The sequence below is a fragment of the Lathamus discolor genome, chromosome 6 (genome assembly GCF_037157495.1).
Source record: "Lathamus discolor isolate bLatDis1 chromosome 6, bLatDis1.hap1, whole genome shotgun sequence".
NCBI lineage: Eukaryota > Metazoa > Chordata > Aves > Psittaciformes > Psittacidae > Lathamus > Lathamus discolor.
In genome coordinates, this window is record NC_088889.1 from 48,769,151 (window position 1) to 48,795,267 (window position 26,117).

The 26,117-nt window shown below is 43.9% G+C and overlaps 3 protein-coding genes across 8 annotated transcripts in view; 2 read left to right on the forward strand and 1 right to left on the reverse strand.

Moving 5' to 3' along the window:
• The first annotated feature begins 5,487 nt into the window (after positions 1-5,487).
• PLEK2 (pleckstrin 2) lies at positions 5,488-16,091 on the forward strand. 2 transcript variants are annotated; one of them, XM_065686712.1, is made up of 9 exons: positions 5,488-5,679; positions 8,262-8,426; positions 9,410-9,591; positions 10,587-10,678; positions 11,010-11,197; positions 11,705-11,806; positions 12,795-12,878; positions 13,998-14,076; positions 15,090-16,091. In XM_065686712.1, exons 1-9 carry the CDS (start codon positions 5,560-5,562, stop codon positions 15,215-15,217), a joined length of 1,140 nt encoding a protein of 379 aa, XP_065542784.1. In that variant the 5' UTR covers positions 5,488-5,559; the 3' UTR covers positions 15,218-16,091. The 2 variants fall into 2 exon arrangements, with proteins under 2 accessions (XP_065542784.1, XP_065542785.1); XM_065686713.1 differs by having other exon boundaries at positions 8,310-8,426.
• LOC136017946 (galectin-related protein A-like) lies at positions 13,740-21,467 on the reverse strand. 3 transcript variants are annotated; one of them, XM_065686715.1, is made up of 5 exons: positions 21,290-21,467; positions 18,844-18,932; positions 17,896-18,070; positions 17,375-17,560; positions 13,740-16,851 (listed from the first exon to the last, which is right to left on the reverse strand). In XM_065686715.1, exons 1-4 carry the CDS (start codon positions 21,323-21,325, stop codon positions 17,417-17,419), a joined length of 444 nt encoding a protein of 147 aa, XP_065542787.1. In that variant the 5' UTR covers positions 21,326-21,467; the 3' UTR covers positions 13,740-16,851; positions 17,375-17,416. The 3 variants fall into 3 exon arrangements, with proteins under 3 accessions (XP_065542787.1, XP_065542786.1, XP_065542788.1); XM_065686714.1 differs by having other exon boundaries at positions 13,740-17,560; XM_065686716.1 differs by having other exon boundaries at positions 13,740-17,560; positions 21,302-21,463.
• Positions 21,468-22,450: 983 nt separating this feature from the next.
• Positions 22,451-26,117, forward strand: part of ZFYVE26 (zinc finger FYVE-type containing 26) — a 50,098-nt gene continuing 46,431 nt past the window's right edge. For all 3 annotated transcript variants that reach the window (XM_065686709.1, XM_065686711.1, XM_065686710.1), the window contains exons 1-4: positions 22,451-22,536; positions 22,993-23,205; positions 24,621-24,699; positions 25,498-25,587. In XM_065686709.1, the coding sequence (XP_065542781.1) occupies positions 23,015-23,205; positions 24,621-24,699; positions 25,498-25,587 (360 nt within the window). In that variant the 5' untranslated portion in view covers positions 22,451-22,536; positions 22,993-23,014. The remainder of the gene's footprint in view (positions 22,537-22,992; positions 23,206-24,620; positions 24,700-25,497; positions 25,588-26,117) is intronic.

The window sequence follows — 26,117 nt, forward strand, 5'->3', positions numbered from 1 at the left end:
TAGTTTGGGTCAGTTCCTGTCTCTGCTTCCTTCCAGCTTCCCCTCCTCCCTGGCAGAGCATGAGACTCAGAAAGTCCTTGGTCAGAGTGAATATTACTGAGCAGCAACTAAAAACATCGGTGTTATCAGCGCTGCTCCCAGGCTGAAAGTCAAAAACACAGCACTGCACCAGCTACTAAGAAGGAGAAAAATGACTGCTACTGCTGAACCCAGGACAGCTACATGTAAACTCTGATAGTAATGCAAAGCCAAGAAGGTTAAATAATTTCTATACTGAATATAAGAAAATACCCAGATGTGTCACAGCAAAATGAAGAAATAAGATACTTTTGTGGCTATTTTCTCAAAGCATTGCCTTTTCAGAAGCTGCTTATGACAGTCTTGTCATGGCTTGAGATTGTGATAATGTCAGTTTCCTGTTTGAACAGCTCTTCCACCTCTGCCCATTCACTAGAAGTGTTTTGAATTCCATTAAACACAGTATGTGAATACTCAGACTGAAGAACAAAGCATTTGAAAACTTAGTCACCATGTGATCTCTATGCCAAAGTAATGCTGGAAAGGAATGCACTGAAAAATGAGCCACGCCTGCTGTTTCCTTGGAAGTGCTATCAAGGTGTTCAGATTAGTATAATCTCCATAGATGTTATGTTACGCAGCTGTTTTGGTGTGTTACCAGGTGAGAGTTGTTTCTGTCAGTAACTTAGGACAAAGTTTGCTGAACAGTGGTTTCAGGAGCTTTTCTAATTGGAGCTCAGCATGCTGGTGAGCATGGTTCTGTGTTAATTCTGAGTGCCTGAAAAAATGACCAAAATGGTGAGAATGGTAACAAAGCAGCTGAAGACAAATGCATGTCAGTCACTTGTTACCATGGCAGATACAATCAGGCTGTCCTGCTGCCTGAACACATTTTAATGAAGAAGCTTAAATGATGCAAGACAACTTAGTGGATATTTCTCGTGAGTTGCCCTAAGTGGAAGGAGGAGGTCTAAGGTGGCTGCTTTCGAGGAGGTGTAAGGGAGCACTGAACCTGTGAAGCTCATGCTGGGCCTCAGCTGTGCTGCATCTGTTGCTGTAGCCCATGACTTAAGGATCTTTAGAAGTTCCTGAAATGATACTTTCTATCTCAACCAGTCTATTTGGTATGTGTGGAGCTGCATTTGCTTACCAGTTGCTTAAAATAAGGGTTGTGGATTTTGCGTGAATGCCTTTGCTGAAGCAAGGTAGTATATTCCTGCTGTTCATTAGAAACTGCTGTTTACTCCGTTGTAATTGCAAGGCCAAAATCTCCACTATCACTCATGTAGTCAACTGAAGGGAAAGGCAGAGGTGTAACTGTGGACAGGGCTTGGCCTGATGTATTAATTGTAAGGATCTCAGTATCATTTTCATATCCCAAATGAATTTTGTAAGATTGGCAGCTTGGAAACAGTTTTACTTACAACATCTGATGAAGACTCGTTAATACAAAAAAAACCCAGCCAACCAGGGGTACCAGCTCAGGTCAGGCACACAGTCTGGTGACACACAGCCCTGTAGTCTGTTCCTGATGAGGGCTGCTAAAAAAGGGGTGCCCTGCTTTATTGGGGCTGCTGTGATCTGTCAGGCTTTTAATCCAGTGACAATTCCTTGCTGTTTTCTTTCCAATTCTGGCTCTTGGGTGGTTTTTTAGATGTAGTGGAGCTGGCATGTTGTTCTTTATAGCAGAATCTGCACTTCACTATTGAATTTCTGATAGCTTCTTGTTCCAGTCTAGACAGTTAAACAACTGTTTTCAAACAGTGCCACCTTTCTACGTGTCCTGCTGTTACGTCAGAATTCTTTTGAATGCTTGTCAGCTTTCATTTTTATCTAGAAATATTTTGTCATTGCTCATTTTGGTGTGGTTTCTTTTCATCTTTTTTCATCCCTAATCCTACACCAGAGGGCAAAATCTTAAGAAACTGCTTTGAAAACACTGAGTATATGTAATCGCCCATGTGACACAATGATACATGATGGGCTTTGCAGAGCATGGGATGGGGTTGTCCTGTGGGCAGGTTCTCTTCATCAGCTGTTCATGGCTTCCTGATGAGTCCCTGGACCGAGGTACCAGCAATGTCTGTCAGGTCACCCAGCTGAAATAGTGCACTTGGAGCTGGCTACTCCTGCCCTTCCCTCTAACCGTGAATACTGTCCTGCGGTCCTGAAGCCTGCAGCTGTCTCTTCCAGGCCATCCCTAAAATCCTAAAGCATATATAGTATTCTGGGGACACTTTGAATGGAAGAAAACATGATTGGGCAAAGAAGAGATTAAGAGCAGCCCTGCAGAGAAGGACTTGGGGGTGCTGGTCGATGAGAAAATGAACATGAGCTGGCTTCAGTGTGCGCTCGCAGCCCAGAAAGCCAACCGTATCCTGGGCTGCATCAAAAGGAGCGTGACCAGCAGGTCGAAGGAGGTGATCCTGCCCCTCTACTCTGATCTCTTGAGACCTCACCTGGAGTATTGTGTGCAGTTCTGGTGTCCTCAACATAAAAAGGACATGGAACTGTTGGAACAAGTCCAGAGGAGGGCCACGAGGATGATCAGGGGACTGGAGCACCTCTCGTATGAAGACAGGCTGAGGAAGTTGGGGCTGTTCAGCCTGGAGAAGAGAAGGCTGCGTGGAGACCTCATAGCAGCCTTCCAGTATCTAAAGGGGGCCTATAGGGATGCGGGGGAGGGACTCTTCGTCAGGGACTGTAGTGATAGGACAAGGGGTAACGGGTTAAAGCTTAAACAGGGGAAGTTTAGATTGGATATAAGGAGGAAGTTCTTTCCTGTGAGGGTGGTGAGGCACTGGAATGGGTTGCCCAGAGAGGTTGTGAGTGCTCCATCCCTGGCGGTGTTCAAGGCCAGGTTGGATGAAGCCTTGTGTGGGATGGTTTAGTGTGAGGTGTCCCTGCCCATGGCAGGGAGGTTGGAACTAGATGATCTTGAGGTCCTTTCCAACCCTAACTATTCTATGATTCTATGAAGCACTCAGCTGTACTCTTTTATTAAAACACTGCACTGATGTGTGGGAAGCATTCTAAAATGGATCTGATGAACCAGATACTCCCTTCAGTGAGTTTCCAGTCCCACAAAAGACTTGATACAGATCTCCTAGGTTTATACAGATGGAAACATGTCCTTTCCCACCAGAAGACTTCAATACCAGAACTTGCCTTCCCAGCACATGTGTGGAAACAGCAGCTGAGATCTACTGACTCATTTTTCACTATATGACCCTGAAAGATCTGTATTTACCCAGGCTTAGGGAGCAGAATAGGGGCAGTTTGTTAGCCATGATTAACTACAGAATGAGACAAGGGAAAGGGGGTGTGTGTATGGTAAATATCCAAAGAACTGAAGAAATACTTTGAGGTATTGAAGAAAGTGAAGGCTCTAGATTATAAGAAGTAGTTGACATGAAACTTTTTGCTTAATGAGCAGCTACAGCAGCTTGCTTCAGCATTCACCCGCAGTTTGACAATAAAACTCTTTGTTGTTAATGGTAATTTTCCCAGTCCCAGATCCATCTGCAGGGTTGTGGGTGGTCTGCGTGCTGGAGACAAAGCTCACTAGGATCCTGGATGAGGACTGGCTGTGCTGTAATGCTGAGATCACTGTCTGCGCGAGAGCGCCCTGCAAGCTTCTACTTGTCCTCACTAGCATGAAATTATCTCACCCACCTTGTTATAAACTGCCTGCAGGAACAAGCTTGAACAATGTGAAGTCAAACCTCAAATACCGAACGGGGGAACACTGTATTCCTGGAGCTGGCTGTATAAAGATTGCATGTCCAGCGCATGTAGCAGTAATGTCTCTTGTGTACCTAGACTCAAGTTTTCTTCTTTTTGTCTCAGGTTAAATTCTGATGTAGAGAAGACTGTGTGCTGAAAAAATACTCTTTTTTTCCTGCTGACCGCAGTGGTTTTTTTCCCAGGACTCTGCTTCTGAGTACAGCTTTTTATTTATACGTATATTTATGTATTTGCACCAGGACAGAGATTCTTTTTTAAATTGAAAGAAATGCACTCGGTTCTTTTTCTGCTTTAAGGCCACAATAACATATAAAAAATATAAATGGAAAACTTGTATCTTTGAAAATACTATGTACCTACTGCAAAAAAATACTCCTCGAGGTGTTCGGCTAAACTTACTGTACTTACACTAGGTGGACTGAAGAACAACCGTAACTGGGATATGACTTATGCAGCTGGTTGCTTCGTGGCTGCCTGCTTTCTCCAACGTGGTGAAGGGAGTACAGTGGGAGCTACACAGGTAACTTCCACATGGGAAGGCTGCTTTTGAAGTCTGGGCCAGCATGCTTTCTCTTTATACAGCAGTCAATTTCTCAGACTTCAAGTAGTGTTTAGTCGCCCACTGTCTTTCTCATGATCTCTGCAGGACTGTTCTCTGGGTTGTCTCCAGTACATTGTCAGGTTTGGATTCTTCAGTGCTTTGTTCTTCCTGACTAAAAGCGATAAAAAATATAAAGAAATTATCAGTTTGTTCCTTTCCTTGGTACATGAAAGCAGTAATTAGATCTAGTGTGCAAAGACTGAGAGATATTTGAGTCACTATCTTGCTGAACTCTGAACACTTTTTACATAGCAACAACTGTTTTTGTTTCTTCGTTACCATCTACATCGTGTTTCTTATCGCAGCCGCTAGCTCTGCCCACATATATCACCTAGATTTTGATACAAGTCAGGGAATGCTAACATTACAGTGAAGACTACTACTCCTGCACAGTTGGTATTGATTTCTTGAAATACCAATACTGGTTTATTTCATCAGGACAAGATCTGCTAGATCTGTCAAACAGGTTTATCATGGCCAAAGGCTTCAAAAATGCAATGAATATCTACACCTGTATTCAGACAAACAAAAGGCACTCTGTTTCAGAGGTGCCCAGGAGCTGCAAGAGGTCACTGCATGCTGTTCATTGATCAGACTGCTTTACAAACAGCCTGCGTAGTTGCTTAGGTAGGGATTTAAGGTGTTAACTTGGGAATCTTAGGGTTTGCGCCCAGAGGTCACCGGAAGCAGAGTGGTGCTTTAGAACTTCTTTTGTAAAATGAATTTCTAGCAAAAAAAGAAAAATTATTTTAAGGTTTGCGAAAGTCTCCCTGTAATCATAATATTCTATGGGTTACGTTTCAGGTGCTCTGTAGGACCCTATGAGGATAAATTTATAAGATGAGACATTTTAAGCAGCAGACTTGATTAGTGTGAAGTTTTGAGGCGTGTGATTTTATGATTGTGCTTCTCCTTCCCATGCAGTACCTGGTTTGTCATCATGTGGCTCCTCACACCGGCCAGCTCAATCAGCGGTGGGTTTTGCTATACTGAAGTCTGTGAAATCCTGCCATCCTTTTTAGACTTTCCTTTGTTTCATTTCCCAGAGGGCAGGTCATGTATCAGAGCCAGCTCACTGTTTAACTGATGCCTCATAGGTAGGAAGAGAGGGAATAAAAAAACAAGGAAGGGAGGCTGCGTCACATTGGAGGAGGAGGGTAGCAAAGAAAAATGAGCTTTCTTAAACAAATCGCATGCGGAGGGACACGTTGCCAGCGCTTGGGCACTTCTCGGCAGGGGCTCGGCTCTTTTCCCTGCTGGCCACGATGCAGGAAGCAGCAGGAGTGCTGAAGGAGGGCTTCCTCGTCAAACGGGTGAGTGTGTCCGTCCCCTTCCGTGGAGATCCGCTCCAGCGGGGAAGCAGCCCCTGAGCAGGAATTGGCTTGAGCCAGGGCTCGTGGCAACGCAGCCACTGGGCACCGGGTATGAGGGGCTCCTGCCTGCTCCTGGGGAAGGAGAGCCTTCGGGTCTGTGCAGGTGCCTGCTGGGGGAGCTGCAGGTGCTCACTGAGCTCCCCTCCGGTTTCCCTGTATTTACCCAGGGGAAAGTGAATTAGCCGTCAGCACTACCCAGGTATCAGAATGCCATTGTGCCTGTGCCTCTGCCAGGGGCACATAAAAAACTACCAGCAAATGGCTACGTGGCAGCAGTGGAAGTGGCCACGGGAGGATGGAGAGAGGGAAAGTGTTTGCACCTTCTTTAGTGACCGTCTTTCCCTTTTTGTGTGAGGGGACGGAGAACAGGCTATTCTGTTTGAAGGGGATCAGAGCAATGGAAACATAGAAGCGTGTCTGAAATAACTTCTTTTCCCCACACCCCTCAAACTGCACTGTAAGAAAATGTTAGCCAAAGCGTGGAGAAAAGAGCTGAAAGATGGTGTCCCACGTGTCAGACTTCCAATGCTTCTCCCTGCAGGACCAACTCAGTCCCAGCTGGGATGCAAGAAGGCAAATTAACAAGCAGCGCAAGTTGCTTTTAGTACCAAGAACCTGTTTCAACGACTAATATGGTCCTTGATTGCACACCGAAAATGTGATTAGTTCAAAGCTTTGCCACACCTCAGGAAATGCTTTTCTACAGTACGTGGCAGTGCTTCTGGTGCTGACATGAGGGTAATCCTGGTCAGGAACCCTTCTGGCAGGGCTGGCCAGCCACCAGCCACTTGAAGCCATGCTATCTGCAGGGAAGGGCTGCACAGCGCGAGCTGTTCCTCACCAACCCTTGTACAGTGAGGAGAGTGCAGTCCCAGCTCCTGGTCTCTTCTCTGGGCCATGCTTGTATTTTGTGGCTCTTAAGTGACTCCTGAATTCAAGATGGGAAGCCAAGGCACCACGTGTGTGAGAGGAATAGGTTATTGGCAGCACACTGAGCTGTAAATGCCCGCAGCCCGTACAACATCACCGAGACACACAGTTTGATAGGAGGGGGACCACAGAGAAGATGACAAAAGGGAACTGGGGGAGAAGGGGACAAGAGATCCTGAGAAAAAAAATGAGGAAGGGGGGGATCGGGTAAAGGAAAACAGAGGTATCTTAAGAAGAGAGCAGAACCAAGGAGATTATCTAAATGCATTATAAATGTCTGAATTATGTACTGTAATGTATTATAAAGTAAATGTGTGGAAGTCAGGTAAAGGTAAAGGAAAAAAGGTAAGGTAACCTCTTGAAAAAGAGGAGGTCTCCCAAAAGGAAATCTAAGAGCCATAGCAAAGAACATACTCTTGGGAAAAACGGCCATGGGACTTTACAACAGATGAAAAACAAAAAACCCAAGCCACTGAAGAATGCAAAGTGATGGGGAGAACAAATCCAAGTTAGATAAATTGTACTTAGTATAGACTAAAAGGCATCAGACAGAAAGTGCCCTGGATTTTAGAGCTTCTTTACCCCACCTTTTCTTGGGAATTGCTGGGTTTCCCCTTTACGCATAGAGAATTAATGAGCTTTGACTCCTGCCACAACTGGACTTTGCATGTTCCTTTCCTCTAGCTATGCCCACCCTCTCTCAGGTCTGAGCTTCCTCTACCGAGTGGTTCGCCTGCTGGCTCCAGTGCTCCACAGCCTGTAGAAACACAAGTCAGCCTCTCGCCCCAGGAAGCTGGACCTGACACTTCCAGACAGGACTGAGCCTGTTGGTGTCAGCCCTCTCTGGGTTTGCTCTCCTGTACTGGCAGACTAAAGAGAGCCGGGGGCTGTTTGCAGAGGGGAAAGAAGGGATTTTGTCTCTATTCTGACATAACCCAGAAGGCATCTGACAGCAGACTTCCTTCAGTCTTTTGTCATTGAAAAGCATGTCTCCTTTACAGGAAACACAGGGAATGGTCTAGCCTTGGAGACTGAAGGCAGGTAGGATAGAAATAAATCACTTATTAGCAGTAAGAGGGGATGTAAGGAAAAGCAAATTCACCCAGGAAGGTGCTCTCAAAACCACCTGGCACCTACAGCCACATCACAATGACAGAAAACAAAACACATCAAACACCACACAGGGTCTCTGGAGAGGAGGAGTTTGTCTCCAAAAGCCCTCACACGTTTCAGATTTACCCTGTTCCTGCCTGGTGCTGTCAGTGGGCAGGCGTGCTCCTAAATAACAGCTCTTTGGGATGATTCATGTGAGCTGCTGCAGGAAACAGCTCTTGCCAGAAAAGAAGTTGTTCTTGCTGGACAAAGAGCAAAGCATCTTTCTCTTGCTCCATGATTTTATAGTGATGGAGCTGTGCTGCTTTGTTACTAAAAATGTGTATTTATTTCAGAGAGAACAGGACTCACGATGATTTCTTGTTTCTTTTCATACAGTTTCCTACTTTTTTATGGTATTTTCACCTCCCCCAAAAAGGAAAATATGGTAATTTCTCAATGCTTGTGTTAAAGTTAGCTATGTGATTCTTCCCCTCTAGGGACACATTGTTCGTAACTGGAAAGTGAGATGGTTTGTTCTGCTTCAGGATAAGCTGCTGTATTACAAAATTGAAGGAGGCAAGAAGGAACCTTCTCCAAAGGGCAGAATCCTTTTAGATGGCTGCACTATTACTTGTCCATGCCTGGAATATGAAAACAGACCGGTAGGAGTGGAAAAATGTATCCCTTCTCAGTGGCACTCACTTTCTAACTTCTCCCTAGACTTTTCCTCTCCTTCTGACTTCTTTGATCGTTGCAACCATATCACTGGGGTGTTTCCAGAATTAAGCCCAGCCAAAAGCAAGCTGTCATTAGCAATGTAACCAGGACAAACAATGAATTCCCCCATTGTGTCTTTGCTGTTCTCTCTGCCCAAACTTGAGTTACAGACATTAACAAAAAAAAAACCCACCCCCCACACACACATAGTGGTAAGAATAAATGCAAGTGCATCAGCCCAGCAGTGTGTGGAGAGAGGGCATGGACAGGTCAATAAAATCTGAGGAGGATGGGAAAAAAGGGAATTTTGTGTGAGAGGGAAATATTTAATGTATGGTGGTTGCCTGAAACCCTGGCTGTGTCTATGGGATGCTCCCAGGCATCCAGGACGGACTACTTTTTCCTTCACCAATGGGACGTTGCTGCTGTGGAGTTTCCAGCAAGAGGGTTCCGGAAGGGAAGCTCCTTCTGAGCTGCTCCACTCACCTGCGGGTAGCAGCAATGCAGCCTTCCTCTGAGTGGGGACACAAGGGAAACGACTTTGGAAGCTGCTGGCTATTTCAGTACTTCTCATAGCTGAAAGAGCCTAGTGAGAGTTCACTGTTGTTGAGAAACTAGAGATCTGGATGTGAAAAGCTCCATAGTCAACAGCACATTCCTGTGTAATCCAGCATCTGGGTGGTCTGTCCTCTTGTAAGTACCACAAGCTCCATGCATTCAGACTATGCTTGGAACTGAAAACACAGGAATCTGAGGAGGGGAGAAGCAAAAAAAACCAACAAACCAGAGTTGCACCTACCATCCTTGTGGCCAAGAGTTGCTCTCTCCTGCTCAGGTGGGATGGCACATCAGACATATTTGTGTCACTTAATGCACGTGGAGGACAATAGCTAAATGATGTTATTGCTTTGCACTTCTTTCTCCACAGCTGCTCATCAAGCTAAAGACAAAAACCAATACAGACTATTTCCTTGAATGTTGCTCCAGGGAGGAGCGAGACTCTTGGGCTTTGGACATCACAGGAGCTATTCATGCTGGTCACCCACTACAGGTACAAGAGCTTCACAGAATGAAGAACTCTTTTAAACTACTAGAGAATATCAGCCTCCAGTAAGTGTATATGGTTTATTCTTCTGCTGTTGCTGTAGTCTGCAAAACACCCACACCGATGCATGGAGAGGGTCAAGGGAAGCTCCTCTCTGCACAGATTCGCTCCTGTGCAGCCAGGAGCCTCTAAACTGGTTTCTCTGCCCTAGGTTTGCGTATAGAATCATAGAATAGTTAGGGTTGGAAAGGACCTTAAGATCATCCAATTCCAACCCCCCTGCCATGGGCAGGGACACCTCACACTAAACCATCCCACACAAGGCTCTGTCCAGCCTGGCCTTGAACACCGCCAGGGATGGAGCATTCACAGCCTCCCTGAGCAACCCATTCCAGTGCCTCACCACCCTAACAGGAAAGAACTTCTTCCTTATATCTTAAATATACTTATTATACTTATTATCTTATATATAGTTATATACTCTTGCCAGAGCATGGGAATGCACTTTTCCCAACCGTTACTTTTGGGACTATTTGGCTTCTGCACAGACATCTCACTGCTGGCTTGAAGACCTTCCTAGTCAGCTGCAAAGGTTCTCACTGGGAGATGTATTACCTCAGAAGATGTAATACCAGGGGAAGACTGAATGATGACATTGTTCATGCCATGCTGGTGAGCTTTCAAAGCTGGTAGCTGGAATCCAGACTAGGATTTTTAGGGTGCATCATGTTAAACAAGAGGAAACAGAGAACTGGTTAAGAAATAGAAAGATGACACAAATTTGGTTTGTGTTGAAAAGGTAAATGGAGGTTGACTATAGCTCAGTCTGAAATGCTTTAAGTTGAAAGTTACTTTATGAGGCATCTTGTTTAGTGCTGCTATTGGGAGAATAAAGTTTTCCTATACTGTACTTAGGACAAACCTTCTGGGTGTATACCTAGGCTGTTTCCCATCTTTGTGTTGGTAACTGGGAAGACATCCCAGGCACTGACGGAAATATGTGGCAATTTCTGCCTGTTTTTTTTATTCTACTAACCTTGTCTTCTGCTCTCCTTTGCAGTAGCATAGTGGAGAGAATGTGTGACAGCAGTACTGCAATTAAGCTAACCCGCAACTTGCAACAAGGCAACAGATACAAAGAGACTTTCACAGGTACACCTACTGCAGGCAAAGACCTTCCTCACATCTAACACACTACATTGCGGAGCCAAGGGAGCTACTGTACTGCCTGCATAGTGGAATCAGTTGTGGTCCAATGGAAAGTAGTGGTACAACCAGGCTTTCCAACACCTTTCTCTCATGCTCTTTGGATATATGGAAGCACACAGGAGCCCAGACTTTTGGTCAGCCTTGCACTTCCTTGACAGTCTTTGTGATAGTGCCAAAATATTTCAGCAAATGAAGCCCTTTGTAGCAGTAGGCCATTTGTCTCATCTTGGAAGAGTACACTGCCTTGGTGTGAGAAGTGCCTTTCTCCCTGCAGGTTCTGCCCTGGTGGACTGGCTCATCTCCAACAGCTTTGCTGTGTCACGATTCGAGGCCATCACCTTGGCATCCATGCTGATGGAGGAGAACTTCATCAAGCCCGTGGGAGCGCGCAGCACTGAGGCCACACGCTTCAGCGACCTCTCTGAGCAGTTCCTTGATGACTCTACCGCACTGTATATGTTTGTAAGTGATGCAGCTGCCCACAGAAGCACCTCTTCATCACGTGCTTGATTTGGGCAGTGGTAAAGGGGACACACACAGTGTGCAAAGAAAGGCAGAATATGCAGGCTGTGAAAGCAAAGAGAGAAGGAGCAGCTCTAGGCCTTTAGAAGCACCAACACTTAGACTTTTGCTGGAGACAAATAGCTACATGGGTATGGAGGGATCTACAGATTACATAATCGGGCATTAAAAGGGTTGTGTCCATCGAGTGCAGTGCTGTGTCTGTATTTAACAGAGGCTGTAGTTATGCTAACACTCAAGGCCACAGTGCATGTGTAGGCTTTACAGCTGTAACTTGTTGCTTGTAAATATTTGAGCTACAAAGCTGAACAGCAGGGCTATGATGTAGAATTTACTGAGGATATATAAGCTAAAAGCAGGTCAAAGAAAATAAAATGCAGAACTTTGTACTTAAAAGTGTGTTTAGATTCAACAGAGAAGTGGAACCATCTTTTCCCTATTTTGCAGGCCGAGAGCAGTAAGAAAAATATCAGTTCCAAGGAAGAGCTACAATTTAATATCTCTGAATTAAGCGGCACCATTGTGAAGCAAGGATTCTTAGTGAAACAGGTAAATACCATCTTTGAACCTTCACTGGGAAACAAGAAAAATGACAGCTCTTAGGGCTTCCTAGAGAATAAACGTGATTTATACAAGCATGGCTGGAGAATCGTGGCCAGCAGAGCTAATTTGCCTGTCAGTCTATCACAGCTCATGTGGTGAAAAATGTCTAGTTGTAAAGGAATGAGCTATGGAACTTGCTGCTCAAGCAGGATTAATTGGATATTCTGTATATATTGAATCTACACTGAAAGGTATAAAAAAAGTCCCACACAAAGTCCAAACGCCACCGGAGGCATTACACGCACTTCCAAGCAGAAGCTCTGTTCCTCTGGTCAAACCTGTCCCATCCAGGTCATGTGAGCAGCTATGGAATTCTGCTGGCTATAGACAAATTTCAAAGCTGAGTAGATTAACTTTTACATGAAGTGGACATTTACCTCTGTACATTCACTCACGTACACGTGGATGCTCTGGTAGCAGTGAGACCTGTTTTCTTTAGCCACAGGAATGTCCTCTTTACAGGACCCCACCTCTAGGCTGCAGGACTTGATTTTCAACCCTTGCTACGAACAAGACGAGGATCAGTCATGCTGTTTCAAAGCATAACACAGCCACCTGCAGAAAGAACCCTACATGCTCCACTACTCTGGAGCTTTGTACCATGAGCTGTGATTTTAGTGTTGTGAAAACCGGATTATCAGATGTATTTAATCTGAAATGAAGAGAAGGAACCAGGGATATAATTGCTTTGTCCTGTCACTGTTTTCTTGGTTCTTAGCACAAGGAAGGGAGAGAGGAAGGAATTATCAATGTATGAAGAAGGATGTTAAGCAGAAAATCCTGGGAGTTACCAAGATGGCAGAAAAGATTTTTCTCTGTTGGCTCCAAAACCTCTTATTTTCAGTATCTATTTAGATGTCCCCTACAGCCTGCAGGGAAGTGGTCATTTCAGGGGATATTTACTGTTGGTAACTTTAATTCTTCTGTTTTGCAGGGGCACAAGAGGAAAAACTGGAAGGTGAGGAGATTTGTTTTGAGAGCTGATCCTGCTTTTTTGCACTACTATGACCCCACTAAGGTAGGTGAGTGGGGATTTGCTACCCCCAGAAATCCTCTTACAGACCTGAACATTATAATGAAAATACAATCTCCTTCTGGGTTCCTCTGTCCATTTCCTGGGGATTAAGATCTCTCTCACCTCAGCCTGGGAGAGTGTCCTTGTAGGATTTTCTATCCCTATATCTTCCCTCCTGTCTTTCCCTAGTGAGATTCCTTTTCCTTAGCCAAGTCTTCTTGGGATTTGTCTTCTGCTGTACCCACACAGTCTGGGACCATGCTCCTGCAGGTGTTCTTCCTGGGCTGTGATCTTCCTGGGCTGACATTCCACCACTTGAGGGTCATACTGCTACTGGGATTTTCGTGATTTTATTCCAACACTGGGGAGTGTCTTCTTGATGCCAAAGTATCTATAGGCATTACAGCCACTCAGTTTTAAACTTGCTTAGAGAATAGTAGAATTTATCCTAATGGATATAATAATCAATGTGAGCAACCCAGAAGGGCATATGGATCCATCCACCCCAGGTGTATAGGGTATCCCAAAGGCCAACATGTTGCTAAAAGAACATGTATAGAAATGCTTTATGTGACTTTTTTAAAGAAAACACAAACACCATAGCAGTGAAAAGAGCTTATGGAGCTGGTTCATTTTCTGTTGCCTGTTTCTTTGTGGGTTGTTTTTTTTTTGGCACTGCAACTCACCCTTGTCATAAACTCAAGCTGCAGAATCTGAAGATCAGACAAGGGCACCAGCCTCCTAGGGAAAACAGTAAACTTTTCCCATATGTTTTTTCCCATATTCTTTCCCCTATGTTCTCAGTGAAAAGCAGCAGAAATACATATTTTAATATGGATTGTTATTGATAAGTCTATACATAAGTTTAGAATGTGACTGTTATTCTACCCATGTGTTTAATTGATCTCCACCATTCCCAGATACATCAGGCAAACATCTAAGACTGAAACAACATATTAATGCATTTAATACATGTCCTAATTGACTTCTCTTATAATATGGATGTTTTGTACCTTGAAAGACTGGTATTACACCTCCATCTTCATAAAATTAATTGATGTGCTCTTGGAAATAATTCTAATGATATTTTCCCAATAAGCCTCATTTCCTTTTTCTTTGCAGGAAGAAAACAGGCCAGTAGGTGGATTTTCTCTTCGTGGCTGTCTTGTCTCAGCTCTGGAGGATAATGGAGTCCCAGCAGGTAAGCACAAGCCTCTAAACGTTCATGCATACATATTTATGCCATAGCAACGCAGTGCTTAGGTGTGGGTTTGTGTGTGGCTGTCTGTATGCACAAGTGGGCTGGCCTCCCCTTCCCCTTTGCAAGCAGGTGAAGAGGCACATCATAAAAAATCCCCATGCAGCTGGGTTGTCCACACCAGGAGGGATTTTTTTAGGGTTACTTCCATTTATCTTGGGTGTTCCTCTTCTTAAGGGATTTTCTCAGTCAGATGACCTTTGAGACAGTCTAAAACACTTATTAACATTCCAGAATTAACAAAGAGGAAACAGTTTCTTTTTGGATGTTGTTTAACTCAGTCTTGAGTCATCCCCTGATGCCATCCCTTTTCTGTGTGTTCTCTCTACTTATCCTACTACCTTTTCCTTTTTGATCTGCTGGACCCCAAATGTAAGAGAAACCTAAGGACAGCAATACAAAAACCAGTTCTGCTAGTAAATATGCTTAGCTTAGGCATTTGTCTAGAACTTCACCCTCACAGATAAGAGTTTCTGCTGCTAAAGCAATTTATTTTATGACAGTAAGTACAATGTGTGGATCTTAATTAGGAAACATCTTTCTAAAGACAAAAGGCAGAGTCTGAAAAATATGAGGTGCAGGGGGAAAGGGGGCAAGAACAATAGAGCCCATTGCTAAGAAGAACCAGAAGCTGGGCATAAGCAAACCTAATCTACTGCACAAACTGGTCAGGAGTTCATCCCTCCATTGTATAACTCAAGATCTCCATTTAAACAGTGGCTATTTTATATGTGTTGTATAGTGAACAGTAGTTCGTACAGTCTACGTGAGGGGTGTCTGTACTGTATCTTCATTTTGCAGAAGGGAAATCAAAGACACAAGAGCCATCTATAATGAAATGGAAAGGTCTGATATTCTAATTCACCAAATTAAAAGTCTTCCTTATGAAGCTTCACATTCACCACAAAGCATTTCTCTGTGCAGCTTCCTGATCTGCCGTATTTTTTTCTCTGCAGGAGTGAAGGGCAATGTGCAAGGCAATCTCTTCAAAATCATCACAAAAAATGACATTCATTATTATATCCAGGCCAGCTCCAAGGCAGAGCGAGCACAGTGGATTGAGGCAATCAAACCACTGACATGAATAAGGTGGACTCCATGCCAAATGATGAGTCACATCTGTGACCAGGTTTCCTGCTCTCATTGTCTGTGACTGTTGTTTTGCTCTTAGATAGTCTATTCTTGTTATTTGTATCTCCATAGCACCCAGCAATTCCTGACAGACCAGCATCTTAGGTGCCCAGGAGTCGTTTAGATCCAGAATAATTCCCCACCAAGAACGTAACCATCTAACAAAAGACAACAAGTGGATACAGGCAACAGGGCCTTACAAAGAAACAATGAGATACAATATTCCAAGGTGGAAGAAAATAATTACTTTTGTACAAGTATTCAGTCTATATTTGACAGATTCAGGTTGTGCTTTATCCTAAAGCAGAAATGCCTTGTTCCTTTCCCCTTTATAAAGGGGTTTATAAACTTCATTAGTTAAGACTGACTGAATCAAAGTCATGAAAGGTCCTGGTGTCTAAGGCTGCCTTTCTTGGTATACACAAGAGTCTGGTGCTAAGCCACAACCCAGCTGCTAGGATAATCACTAATGCAAAACATACGAAGTGTCTGTCCGTCTGTCTGCTCTACCATTTGGTTCTCTGTTAGGCTGGAAAAGACCAAAGGATCTTCCTCTCCAGTATATAAATTATTCTTGTGCTGGTAATGGCCCACAGCAGTACAGGATCCTGAGTATCAAATCAGACCAGTGGCAGTTACTCCAGACAAATGCCTTTGCTGAAGATACTGGATAAAATCACCCACCCATAGAAATGAGACTTTTCCTCCTGATCGTGATAGTAAATCCATTTATGTGGAACACCATTGGGACTAAGGGCTCCAATAGCAGTTATGACTATTGCTTTTTCTATTTTAAGTCATTAAATCTTTCATTATTTGTCTACTAATCTTGACTTTGGTATCATTACATCTTTTTTAAAAGGTCAGTGCATTTGAATCTCCTGTGCTCTTTGAACATGATTTTTCTCGGAAGGCAGTTTGAATATATGAAAATGGTGGTTTCATACATTGTAAATTTAGATTTTTATAGAAACTGAGACATTCTCCACAACACCAGAGGGTATAATGGAATGTATAAGATGATTAAAACACCCAACCATCCTGCTGATGATACACTATTTTCATAAAATTCCTCATGTTATCTGAATACCCATATCTGACAACCAGACTCTGCAGAGACTCCAAAACTGCTCTGAAGACAGCATGCTATACATCTTCCCTGAAGTCACAGAGGAATTTGATAGCCCTCTATCCACAGAACCAGCTCTTTGCAGTTTTTTTGTTCTCTAAGTTATGTACCAAAACCAAAAAGCCTCTTCATTTAAAATCTTTTCCTTCATGTGTTATAACCAACCAATCATAACAGAGCCAAAGACAGCAGCTGTAATATATGCTTCTATATGTATTAAAATAGCCATGTATTTAGGACTTTTTTTTTTCTAAATATACAGCAATGAAATAATAGCACAACACTCACATGCATTCAAATATTTAACAGACCTGGTAAAGAAGTTTGCCAGCAAAGATGCAGTTTTAATTAGGTATAAGAATGTGCAATGCAGTTTGAGCTACAGATACCATTTCCTAGGGCTGGTCCAGAGAAGACTGTGAAATCCACAGCTGTTGAAAACTTACGATTCATGCTACCTGCAAGAGACAGGGATGCTGGTAAGGCATTTATTGCTCTGTACTGGGAAGCACAGATGGCTTTGTGCTGATTGAGCAAAGCTCCCAGGAAAACCAATTCCTCCTGATAACGTGAACCCTGCTGGGGCCCACCAGGCTCCATTATTCACTTATATGGAAATCTCCTGCTTCTCTTTTCTCAGACCCACCATCTGCACACTGCCCAGTTCTAGTCATAGGGTAACAGCCACCCCACTTCAGAGGACTGAGCTCCAGCAGCTGACATGCCAGGGGGGTTAGGGGATGTGAGATACTGCGTAGCATCATAAATCTTGCAGTTTGTGAGGCCAAAAGAGTATCTCAGCAAAGGCTTTCTGATTTACCAGGAGAGTAAATCAGGACCAGCCACAGCTCTGCAACTGCTGAGTGTGTATGAGAGAAAAAAGTGTGTATTTCAAACATATCAAATTAAAAAGATACAGTTCCCACTCTCCAGAATCAGCCGGGGGAAAAGATAAAACATTTCTCAGACAGAAAAAAGTACATTTGCCTCTGTCCCCTGGTGATATTGTGGTCTCTTTTTTTTTCAAGCCACTTTGGTAAGTTTGATGTCCCCTGAGATCTGCAAAGCTTTCACCAAGTTCAGGGGCTGAATGCGGTGAGTGAAGTCACAGAGCTGCCGTCCATCAAGCAAGACTCGTATCTGCTGATGTTCACATAAGAGCTCCATCTGCAATAGAAAAGGAGAGAGGGAGAGTGTTAGAGATCAGCATCAGAGTTGATTTCGCCATCATGGACTTAGAACCCCATGTGATGGGAACAGTGAAGCACAAAGTCTACCCATTTTTCTAAAATGCCCCTAATAAATAACCTACCCTCTGCTGAGATGATTCTGTAAAGCTCCTTATAATGAGTTCTCTCTCTAAGACTAGAGAAGGGCTTGAAGTGTTGCTCTCTGTGTCAAACTAGACCACTTAACCCACCAGTGTCAATAGTTAGCTGTTTGTGGTCATATATGTAGCCTTCAGCCTTTTTCTCGTCCTTTTCTCCAAGCCCAAAAATTACCTTAAATGTGTCTCCTGCTGTAAATGGGAAGTAGGGAATAGTCTTCTCTTCTCTTCCCCACTTCCCAGCAATTCTTGCATTTCGGGTGATGGATTTGTCACTAAAGTTAACTGTAAATAACAGCCCAACATCTTTGTTTGCATCCACTGGATCACAGAGCAGCGTCACTGAAAAGCTGAAAAAAATACCAATTAAAAAACAGGGTCTTTCAGAAGGATAAAATGACATGGTAAACACACCAGATGCCTGTAAAGACTAGAGACAGCCCTTGATTTCTTGTCACGCTGAAACACAGGACTCTTACAGGCTTAGAAGCTGCAGAAAGGTATGAGAACAGTCTAGTCTTTGTTTTTCCTCCAGTTTTCAGTAGGATGCTAGTGACTTCTGATGTTGATTCCTCTCTCTTGTGACTGAAATCAAACCAACATTTATGCATGAGCCAATTCTAAGTTGTGTCTTGAAAGAGGTTACAGCAAAGTATTTACCAGTGGAAGCACTGGAGTTGATCACGGTAGCTGCAAGAAAGTGTAATGATAAGCATAGTTGCTGTCATCCTCATTAAACATAGCAATGAACCTGCACCTCCTGTGCCAAAAAAACATGCGTTTTTAAATGGTGGTGATTCCAGCCCCCAACAGATGACCAAGACTCAGGTTCGAGACGGCACGTCTTCCTGGAGGAGAAATGCCAGTTGTGTGCCCCTCCGTTTTGCATTCGATAAGAGCAAGAAGTAGAAAATCCTGACAGGGCAGTCAGAAAGGCTGAACAGTGAATTCTTTCTTGCTCTTTTAATCTTAGCCTAAGAGCAGGAAAAATAAAGCTATAAATTATGAATCCGTTTGATTTTCTTCCTCCAGAGAGCACAGACCCTCAAGAAATCTTTTGAATTTGGAAGACGGGTAGGAGCATGTGTGACAGGGTGAATCTCCCACCAGCCCCCTTACCTACCTCTTGGGGTTGGAGTGCACCATTCCTATGACTGTGAGTTTCATGGCTGGTCTCAGGCCACCTTTAATTTCACCAACATAATGCTCCACCTGCAGGGAACAGTGATAGTGTGCTGCAGTAGGTGATGCTGTCAGTAAACCAGCTTTAACGTTGCTTGGGTCACCTCATATAATTTGATTCTATTTTTACATGTACAGAAGAATTTAAACATATTTCTGGCCTACAGTACTTCTGGCACTTTCAGTAAAAATTCTGTCAGTTCTGGTATCTGAGTAAAGCAAGAAGGCTGCCATAAGTGACCGAATGGTAATGAGGCATTGGCTACCAGGACAAGACAGCCAGCTCTGCTTGGGCAGTTTCTGACCAAAACTGCTGTCAGTGAAGAGTGGCTGCTGTTGGGGCTCTGCCTGACTGATAGGTGACGGCATGCCTCAGGTGGCTCTGGGAACAGCCACCACTGACTTTAGGTGACTGATGCCACTCCCCAGGACTAGAACAGGTACTGCAAGTGCTGCGGTGACCCACACAGAGTGCCAGGACTCAGATAGCTGACACATCTGGGATGAGCCAGTGATGGCTGCTATGCTGTAATGATACAATAGGTCTGGTTGCAGTGCTCTATGCTCCATCAAAGGCTTTGTGGCAGCATGATGCAGAGGGCAGGTTCTCTGTGAACTAACTCTGCCAGCACAAATTTGTTAACAGATTTCAGTAGGCTAGCTTGACACCAGCAGGCTTTACACCAGCCCAGGTAGCCTCTGTTCTCCACTGTAAGAGCATGAAGCCAGCACAGATGCTGCTGAGCCCCTGCATGTTGACAGAGATGCAACTGTGTCCTCACAGATGATCCTAATCATACCTGTCCCCATCTGTTTATATCAAAGGCAGAAAATGGCTTCTTGGTGAAGGTACTTTTGTCCCATTCAGAGACCTGTAGTTGCGAACTCCATCCAAAGACTAGAGCTGCATTTATTTTCCAAGTCCTTCCCTAACAGCCTCGATGGTTGGTGGAGAAATTAATACAGGTAATGGCTGACACAGAAAAATGGAGGAGAGATCTTGGAAAAACTGTTAGGGACGATCTGAGACTTCAGTTTCAGAAATGGCTTTAAAATGTAAATGCCAGAGTAGTACACTGTAGCATGTAATCACTCCCTATGCAGATTCACTTAGAAAGAAGCTGCTATAAAACACTAAGCGTTATTAGCAATTTGCTTAGCACTGATAATATTTCGAGGCAATGCACAGCAGACCCTATTGTAGATAAAAAGTGTTTTATCATTCCAGTGTTCCAAGGTAAAAATTCAGACATTTTTTGCTAGAAGACCTGCACAATACATGCATGGTTTAGTATTTTGACTATGAGAAGCACTACATCAGCATGGAAACCCACAGAAGTCTGCTCATGGCAGATGGCCTTCTATTCCAGTGTAAGTTGCTGTGGGTATTTCATACCCATTTTTAAATCTTGAAAAATATAAACAATGTTAGATTTTTACATTATTGAATGCAACCTTGCTTACCAGAAACACAAATCCAAGATTTAAACTGTTTTGCCTACACTCCATTTCTTAATTTCAATATACTAGTTATGTTTTCTGCTAAGGTGATCTTAATTTATTTTTCCACCTTGATATTAACATCTAGCAGCCTTTAAAGCTTCACAGATATATTAATAAACATCTAATTCCTAGCAAGGGCAGTATTAGAAGAAAATAATAGTACCTTCAAAAAATGACAGCACCACTGCTGGTTGTTAATAAAGCACATTTAGCCTTGCAGAAGTGGGCAGGTATATTTTGAACTTTGTAGCGAAAGAAAAAGGTCAACCACCTGAGATAGCTGAGGGTGCAGCTCCTCGAGTAAGGAGTCCGACTGTAAGGAGATACTTTTAACTGGATAAAGCAATTACAGAGCGAGTAATAAGCACAAAAGATCCCATGGTAATTGAACTTCATCCTCCACAGGTCCTGTGTCCTACTAAAGCTCCTTCCTTGCCTACACGAGACAAGATATAAAATAATACCCCAAACTGAAAGTGCACATTGAGGAATTGTTTGCGCAGAGTTGCACCATAATAAGCACCATCATTAACCTGCCCATGGCAATGACGTTGGAACTAGATCATCTTTAAAGTCCCTTCCAACTCAAACCATTCTATGAGTCTATGATTAAAGGCAGAGGGAATCAGAATAGACCACACAGTAACCATACGGTCTCAATGCTTAAAGCTCATCTAGGACTGCTGAAGTAAGTTCAGAGGCATGTCTACCCACATCCCTTTCTCTGCCAATACTGACTTGACAGTACAGGTGAAAAATACTTAGGATGCCATAGGAGGCAATGGTACAAACTCCTGCAGCGTCTTACACAGTGTATTGGTGAGTCTCTGAGCAGGTGCACACAGACATAGCCCCCTTCCCATTCAGGAGCCCTGAGGACTCACTCGGTCACTTACTTTGGGACACCTCTCCTCTGTCATCACCGCTCTGCCTCTTACACTTGCCCCGGCCGCCGCAGTCCCCGGAGGAGTTTTGTTTTGTGTGTCAGGACAAAAGCAAACAAAAAGCCCAGAATAAAGGGAGGATGTTGGGGGTAGCTTATCTCTGCCAAACACTGGCTGGACACCACCCAGCCAAGCAGCTGAGTCATGGTCCTCTGCGCCTTGTCCCACTGCAAGAGCTCACAAATAGCACGGTTGGTGACAGTGAGAGGGCTTGGGGACAGCAAGGGTGGGCAGGGCCCCGCCACCCCACACAGGAGTGCCTGGCAGGCCCATGTCTGCAGCTATAGATATATCTATACCTACACATTTATGAATTTAAAATTATGTGTGTGTGTGCATAGCATATTGTATTTGTATGTGTAATTCATATAAGCAACATGTCATTCATATACTTGTATAACATTTCTGTCCTCTCTCAAAGGACAGAATATATATAACATATATGCATAAGTATATTCCCCGTATATATTTACTTACATATACATAATAGTGTATGTTTTATATATAATAGTATATATGTTTTGAATATATATATTTATATATGCATGTATGAATATATTGTATTTTGAATATAAACGTATTATATACGACTAGTATATGTTTTGAATAAAAGTAATAGTATATTTGTATATATACAAGTAATAGTATATATGTAAATGAATATATATAGGGAATACATAATAAAATATATAGGGAAATGTTATATATAAGTAAATATATATAACTGATATCCCTATACAGACCTATATAAAGTGAAGCATGCACATAGGGTAAATGATAACTCTCTATAATACCCTATACACAGCCTCCCCTCTCACTGACCGCCCCACCCCAGCAGTACCCCTCCGCACGGCGCGGCGCCGCAGCAGGACGATCCCACTGCGCGCCAGGGGGGGCACAGCTTTGGGTGGGAGCCAATCAGAACGCCCCGGGGCAGGGGCGCGGTCACGTGGGAGGCGGGGCTTGGCTGCCCGGGCTGCTGGGGCGGAGTCGGGCTCTCGCTGGGAAGATGGCGGTTTATTTACATTCCGCCGCAGCGCGGCCAATGGGCGGGCTCCTGCCCGCGTGCCCGCCCGGCGGCGCGGTCAGCTGAGGCGGGGCTCAAGATGGCGGCGGTGAGGGCTGGTGTCGGCGGGCAGGTGCAGTAGAGCTCAGCGCCGAGGGGGTGGCCGCGTCCTGCCCGGCAGGTAATGCGGACCGCGCCAGGACGGGCACCGTGGCCCGCCGAGCCGAACCGGGCCGGAACTTGCGGAGGAGGGCGAGGCTGTAGCTGGGAGCTCGACAGAGTGCGCGGCCCGGGGCGAGTGGCCGCCACCGCCCCCAGAGACAGTCCCAGCCTGCCGGGGCTGGCGGCCCGGGCTGTGGTGCGGAGCGGTGAGAGCATCTCGCTGGCCGCTGGGCTCCCCCGGCTGGGGCGGTAATGGCTGAGCGGCAGCCGCGTTGTCAGCCCGCGGTGCTTGTTGGCCCCTCACACCTCCCCTGTGGAAGGAATCCCCCTGAGGCAGGAATCCCCCCGAGGCATGGCCTTGGCTCTCTGCCTGTCCCTGCCCCGGGCGCGCTGTCGGTGCGAAGAAGAAATCGGGGTAGTGCCCCAGAGCGCCCTCAGCTACCGAGCCGCCCTCGCGTATATCTCCCTGCCCCAGGTGACCAGCCCGTCGTAGGAAGATGCACTCTTTTGGAAATGAAGAAGCAGTGTCTCAGGAGCAGCTGTTTGGGTTCTTCTGCGAGTGTGTACGGCATGGGGACTGGGAGCTTGCGCAGGCCTGTGTGCCCCAGCTGAGCCAGTGGCACGGGGATGGCCCCGAGAAGGTGGAAGCAATTCTTCAGGCTCTGGTAGCTTGTCCCATGGGAGTAAGGTAAGTAAGGTACTGTTTTGGTTCAGTAGCCTCAAGCGTGAAATGAGGAGGAGCAAGCAGTTTAGCGGTGACCGTGGGAGACAGGTAGAATCTGGGAAGCAGCACTTGGCTCAGTGTTGAGGTATCTTGGATGTGTCTGGGTGTGCTGTAATCTGAACATTGACATCTTAGCATTGCTCAAGCACTTAGCAGGCTGCCCAGCCCACTGGGATAATGAGCTGTGTTTGTATATACAGTTGACATCGTGATTGGTACAAGCTTAAAACTATTTGTAAGCATTTCAGAACCGATTTTGTTTGATTTTACTGAAGGATAAGAAGGAGAAGGAGCACCTCCTGAAATTGCATTAATTTGACAGCTTCAGTTAATTTAGAAATGAAACCAGCAAGATCAGCCCTGCGTTATTTAAATTGTTCTCTTGTTTCCAGCTCTTGAAAGACGTTGCAATTTCTAAAAAATTAAACTCTAAAAAAAAATCAAATTATGGTATTAATTTTTTTTTTTTAATTTCTCTCATGCTGTATTTTGAAATGGCATTGCTTTTACTCAGTCCTAGTTAGTTTTGATCTCTGCTTTTCAGGTAGGTGTGTGCGAAGGGTGACTTCCTAGCATTTCAGGGAACATTGGTATTCCCATTTTCCAAGCAGATGTTCATTAACATTTGTGTAACATTTTGGTAAAGTTCTAAAAAACAGTTAAGGCTGGCAGCAGTTAAATGAGTCTGGAGGGAGGTGTGCACATGGTTCGATAAATTTGCTAATGGCCATGTGAGACTAAGCATGTTTGGTCTTTTTGTCTTTGTTAGTTGGGCTATGCCATCTAAGGGCTTTCATTGGCAGTGCTGAGATTTTTAAAGGCCCATAAACTATCTTGCGCTTTTTCCTTTTCATAGTCCCTCTGACAGTAGTGAATATGTTCCCTACCTATGTGTATGGTTTTGGAATGTGTGTATAAGTATTGGAGCACATGAAAAGTTGATGGAAATTAGAAGCATTCTTTGTTTAATTAGAACATTACTTCACTTTTAGTCTGGACATAGAGCCGCACTTGTGCTGCTTTGACCTGAAATTGAGTTTCTTTTTTTCTGGTAGAACTAGACAGTTCAGGAAGTATCAGTATTTGGCAAGTGGTTGGATTTCAAAGAAATATGCTCAAAGAGGGCTACACAGACTGAACTTTAGACCAGAAAATAATGGTTTTGAAGCAAAGAACCATGGCAGTTGTGTTTGATATCTTTCAGATCTAAAAGCAGTTAGTTCCACAGCAGATATCATTTAGTTAATGTGTAAGTAGTACCACTGTTCTTGTTTCTCTGCATAAATATAAAAGTCTGAATGACCTCTGACTGTTTTCCTGGATGTTAGAAATGGGAATGACCTTGTATAATCCAGTGTATGTCCTTACTGCTTTTGTAGATGGGAACAGAATTCTAGCCCATGGAGAACTGCATGGCTTTGGCTTCTTGTGCTGGAAAAATGGCTTGCCAGGAATCAGGTACAGAAATATCTAGCTGACCTCCAAGTGCAAGTTATAGCTGACTTCCATGGGCAAAATGCCTTCCTAGTTGCTTATTTAAGCTATAGGCTTTCCCACGTTTCACAAAATCAAGGTAGCTGGAGAGGCACGCTGCTTTTCCTTTTAACAGATTTGTTAAGAAACAGCGATTAACCTTCTCCACGCTGGGGAGAAAAAATTGATTTTTTCTTTTTTTGCTTAGGTAACAGAAGCTGGCTTTTTAGTATTAAGCATTTCTGTAAGTGAAAGCATGAGTGTATTGGCTTTCACATTTGCACAACACCTTTCTTACACTAAAGATTAAATAGCCCAGGCATGAGACAGATCTTTAGAAGCTTTAGGTGGTAAGGGATGTGCTGTTGATATTGCTGTTTTCAGAGAAGCGCAGTAGGTTTCATGAGTAAAGGAGAAGCTCATCTATCTTCCGTTTTTTTTATTTGGTACACAGGATGTGTGATGATACTTTTTTTTTAATTCATTTGTGCTTGTCACTACTTAGACTTGCATTTTTTTCTTTTCCTTCTGAGGAAAGATCCTCAAATTGATGGTATTGCAATTCCTGACAAAGTGACGCTCATCTCTGTTTGCAAATGTATAGATAAAGGGAATCCATTGGTGTGGGAGCATAACCTAATTGTAGAATAGCTTCTAACTGAGAATTAAGTATCTGCGGAGAAATAGTTCAAAATATTAATGAAAATAGATTGGCTTTATATGTAATGTAAATAAATAAAAGTTTTATTGATTAATGTCTTCCTTTCTCTTACACTATTTCAGAAAACAGTTCCAGTTGTTCTTCAGAGAGAAACTGAATTTTTATTGTTTTTGGAAGAACTACAGAAAGATGTCTCTGAGGAAGTCCTAAAGGTGAGCTGCTTAGTATGCCCTACTTCTTGTCGTTATTTGTACAGAATGTCCAACTTTGTCAGGTTTGGGTATCAAAGTTAATGCTTCCTGCTAACTTAAGTCCCTGGGGTGGTAATGTGTTACTAATCGTCTAGGCAGCTGAAAGAGACTGTAATTCAGATCCCTTTCTGAAGGTAATCCAATGTGCCTGCAAGTGCTTTCTCTGGCTAGAGAGAAGGCTGTAGGCAGGCAAGGAACAAGCTTTCCTGTGTGATCTTTGTAATGTACTTCAGTCCTTACTGCAGCTACTTGCCACAGACTTTTATCTGTAGACACCTTTAGTAATCATGAAGTTAAAACCCACTGTGAGCCAAAATAAACCATAGTCAGCAAGCACATTTTACAAGTATGTCTATTTTATTCTTCTTCCTTCTGAGATCTTAATTTCCACCTTCTATGGACTCCTTTCCCCCGTTTTTGTAAGTTTTTTGGGTGCTGTAGTGTTACTACTGACATCATGTGGTAATTGGTGTGATGTATACTCTGAGGTC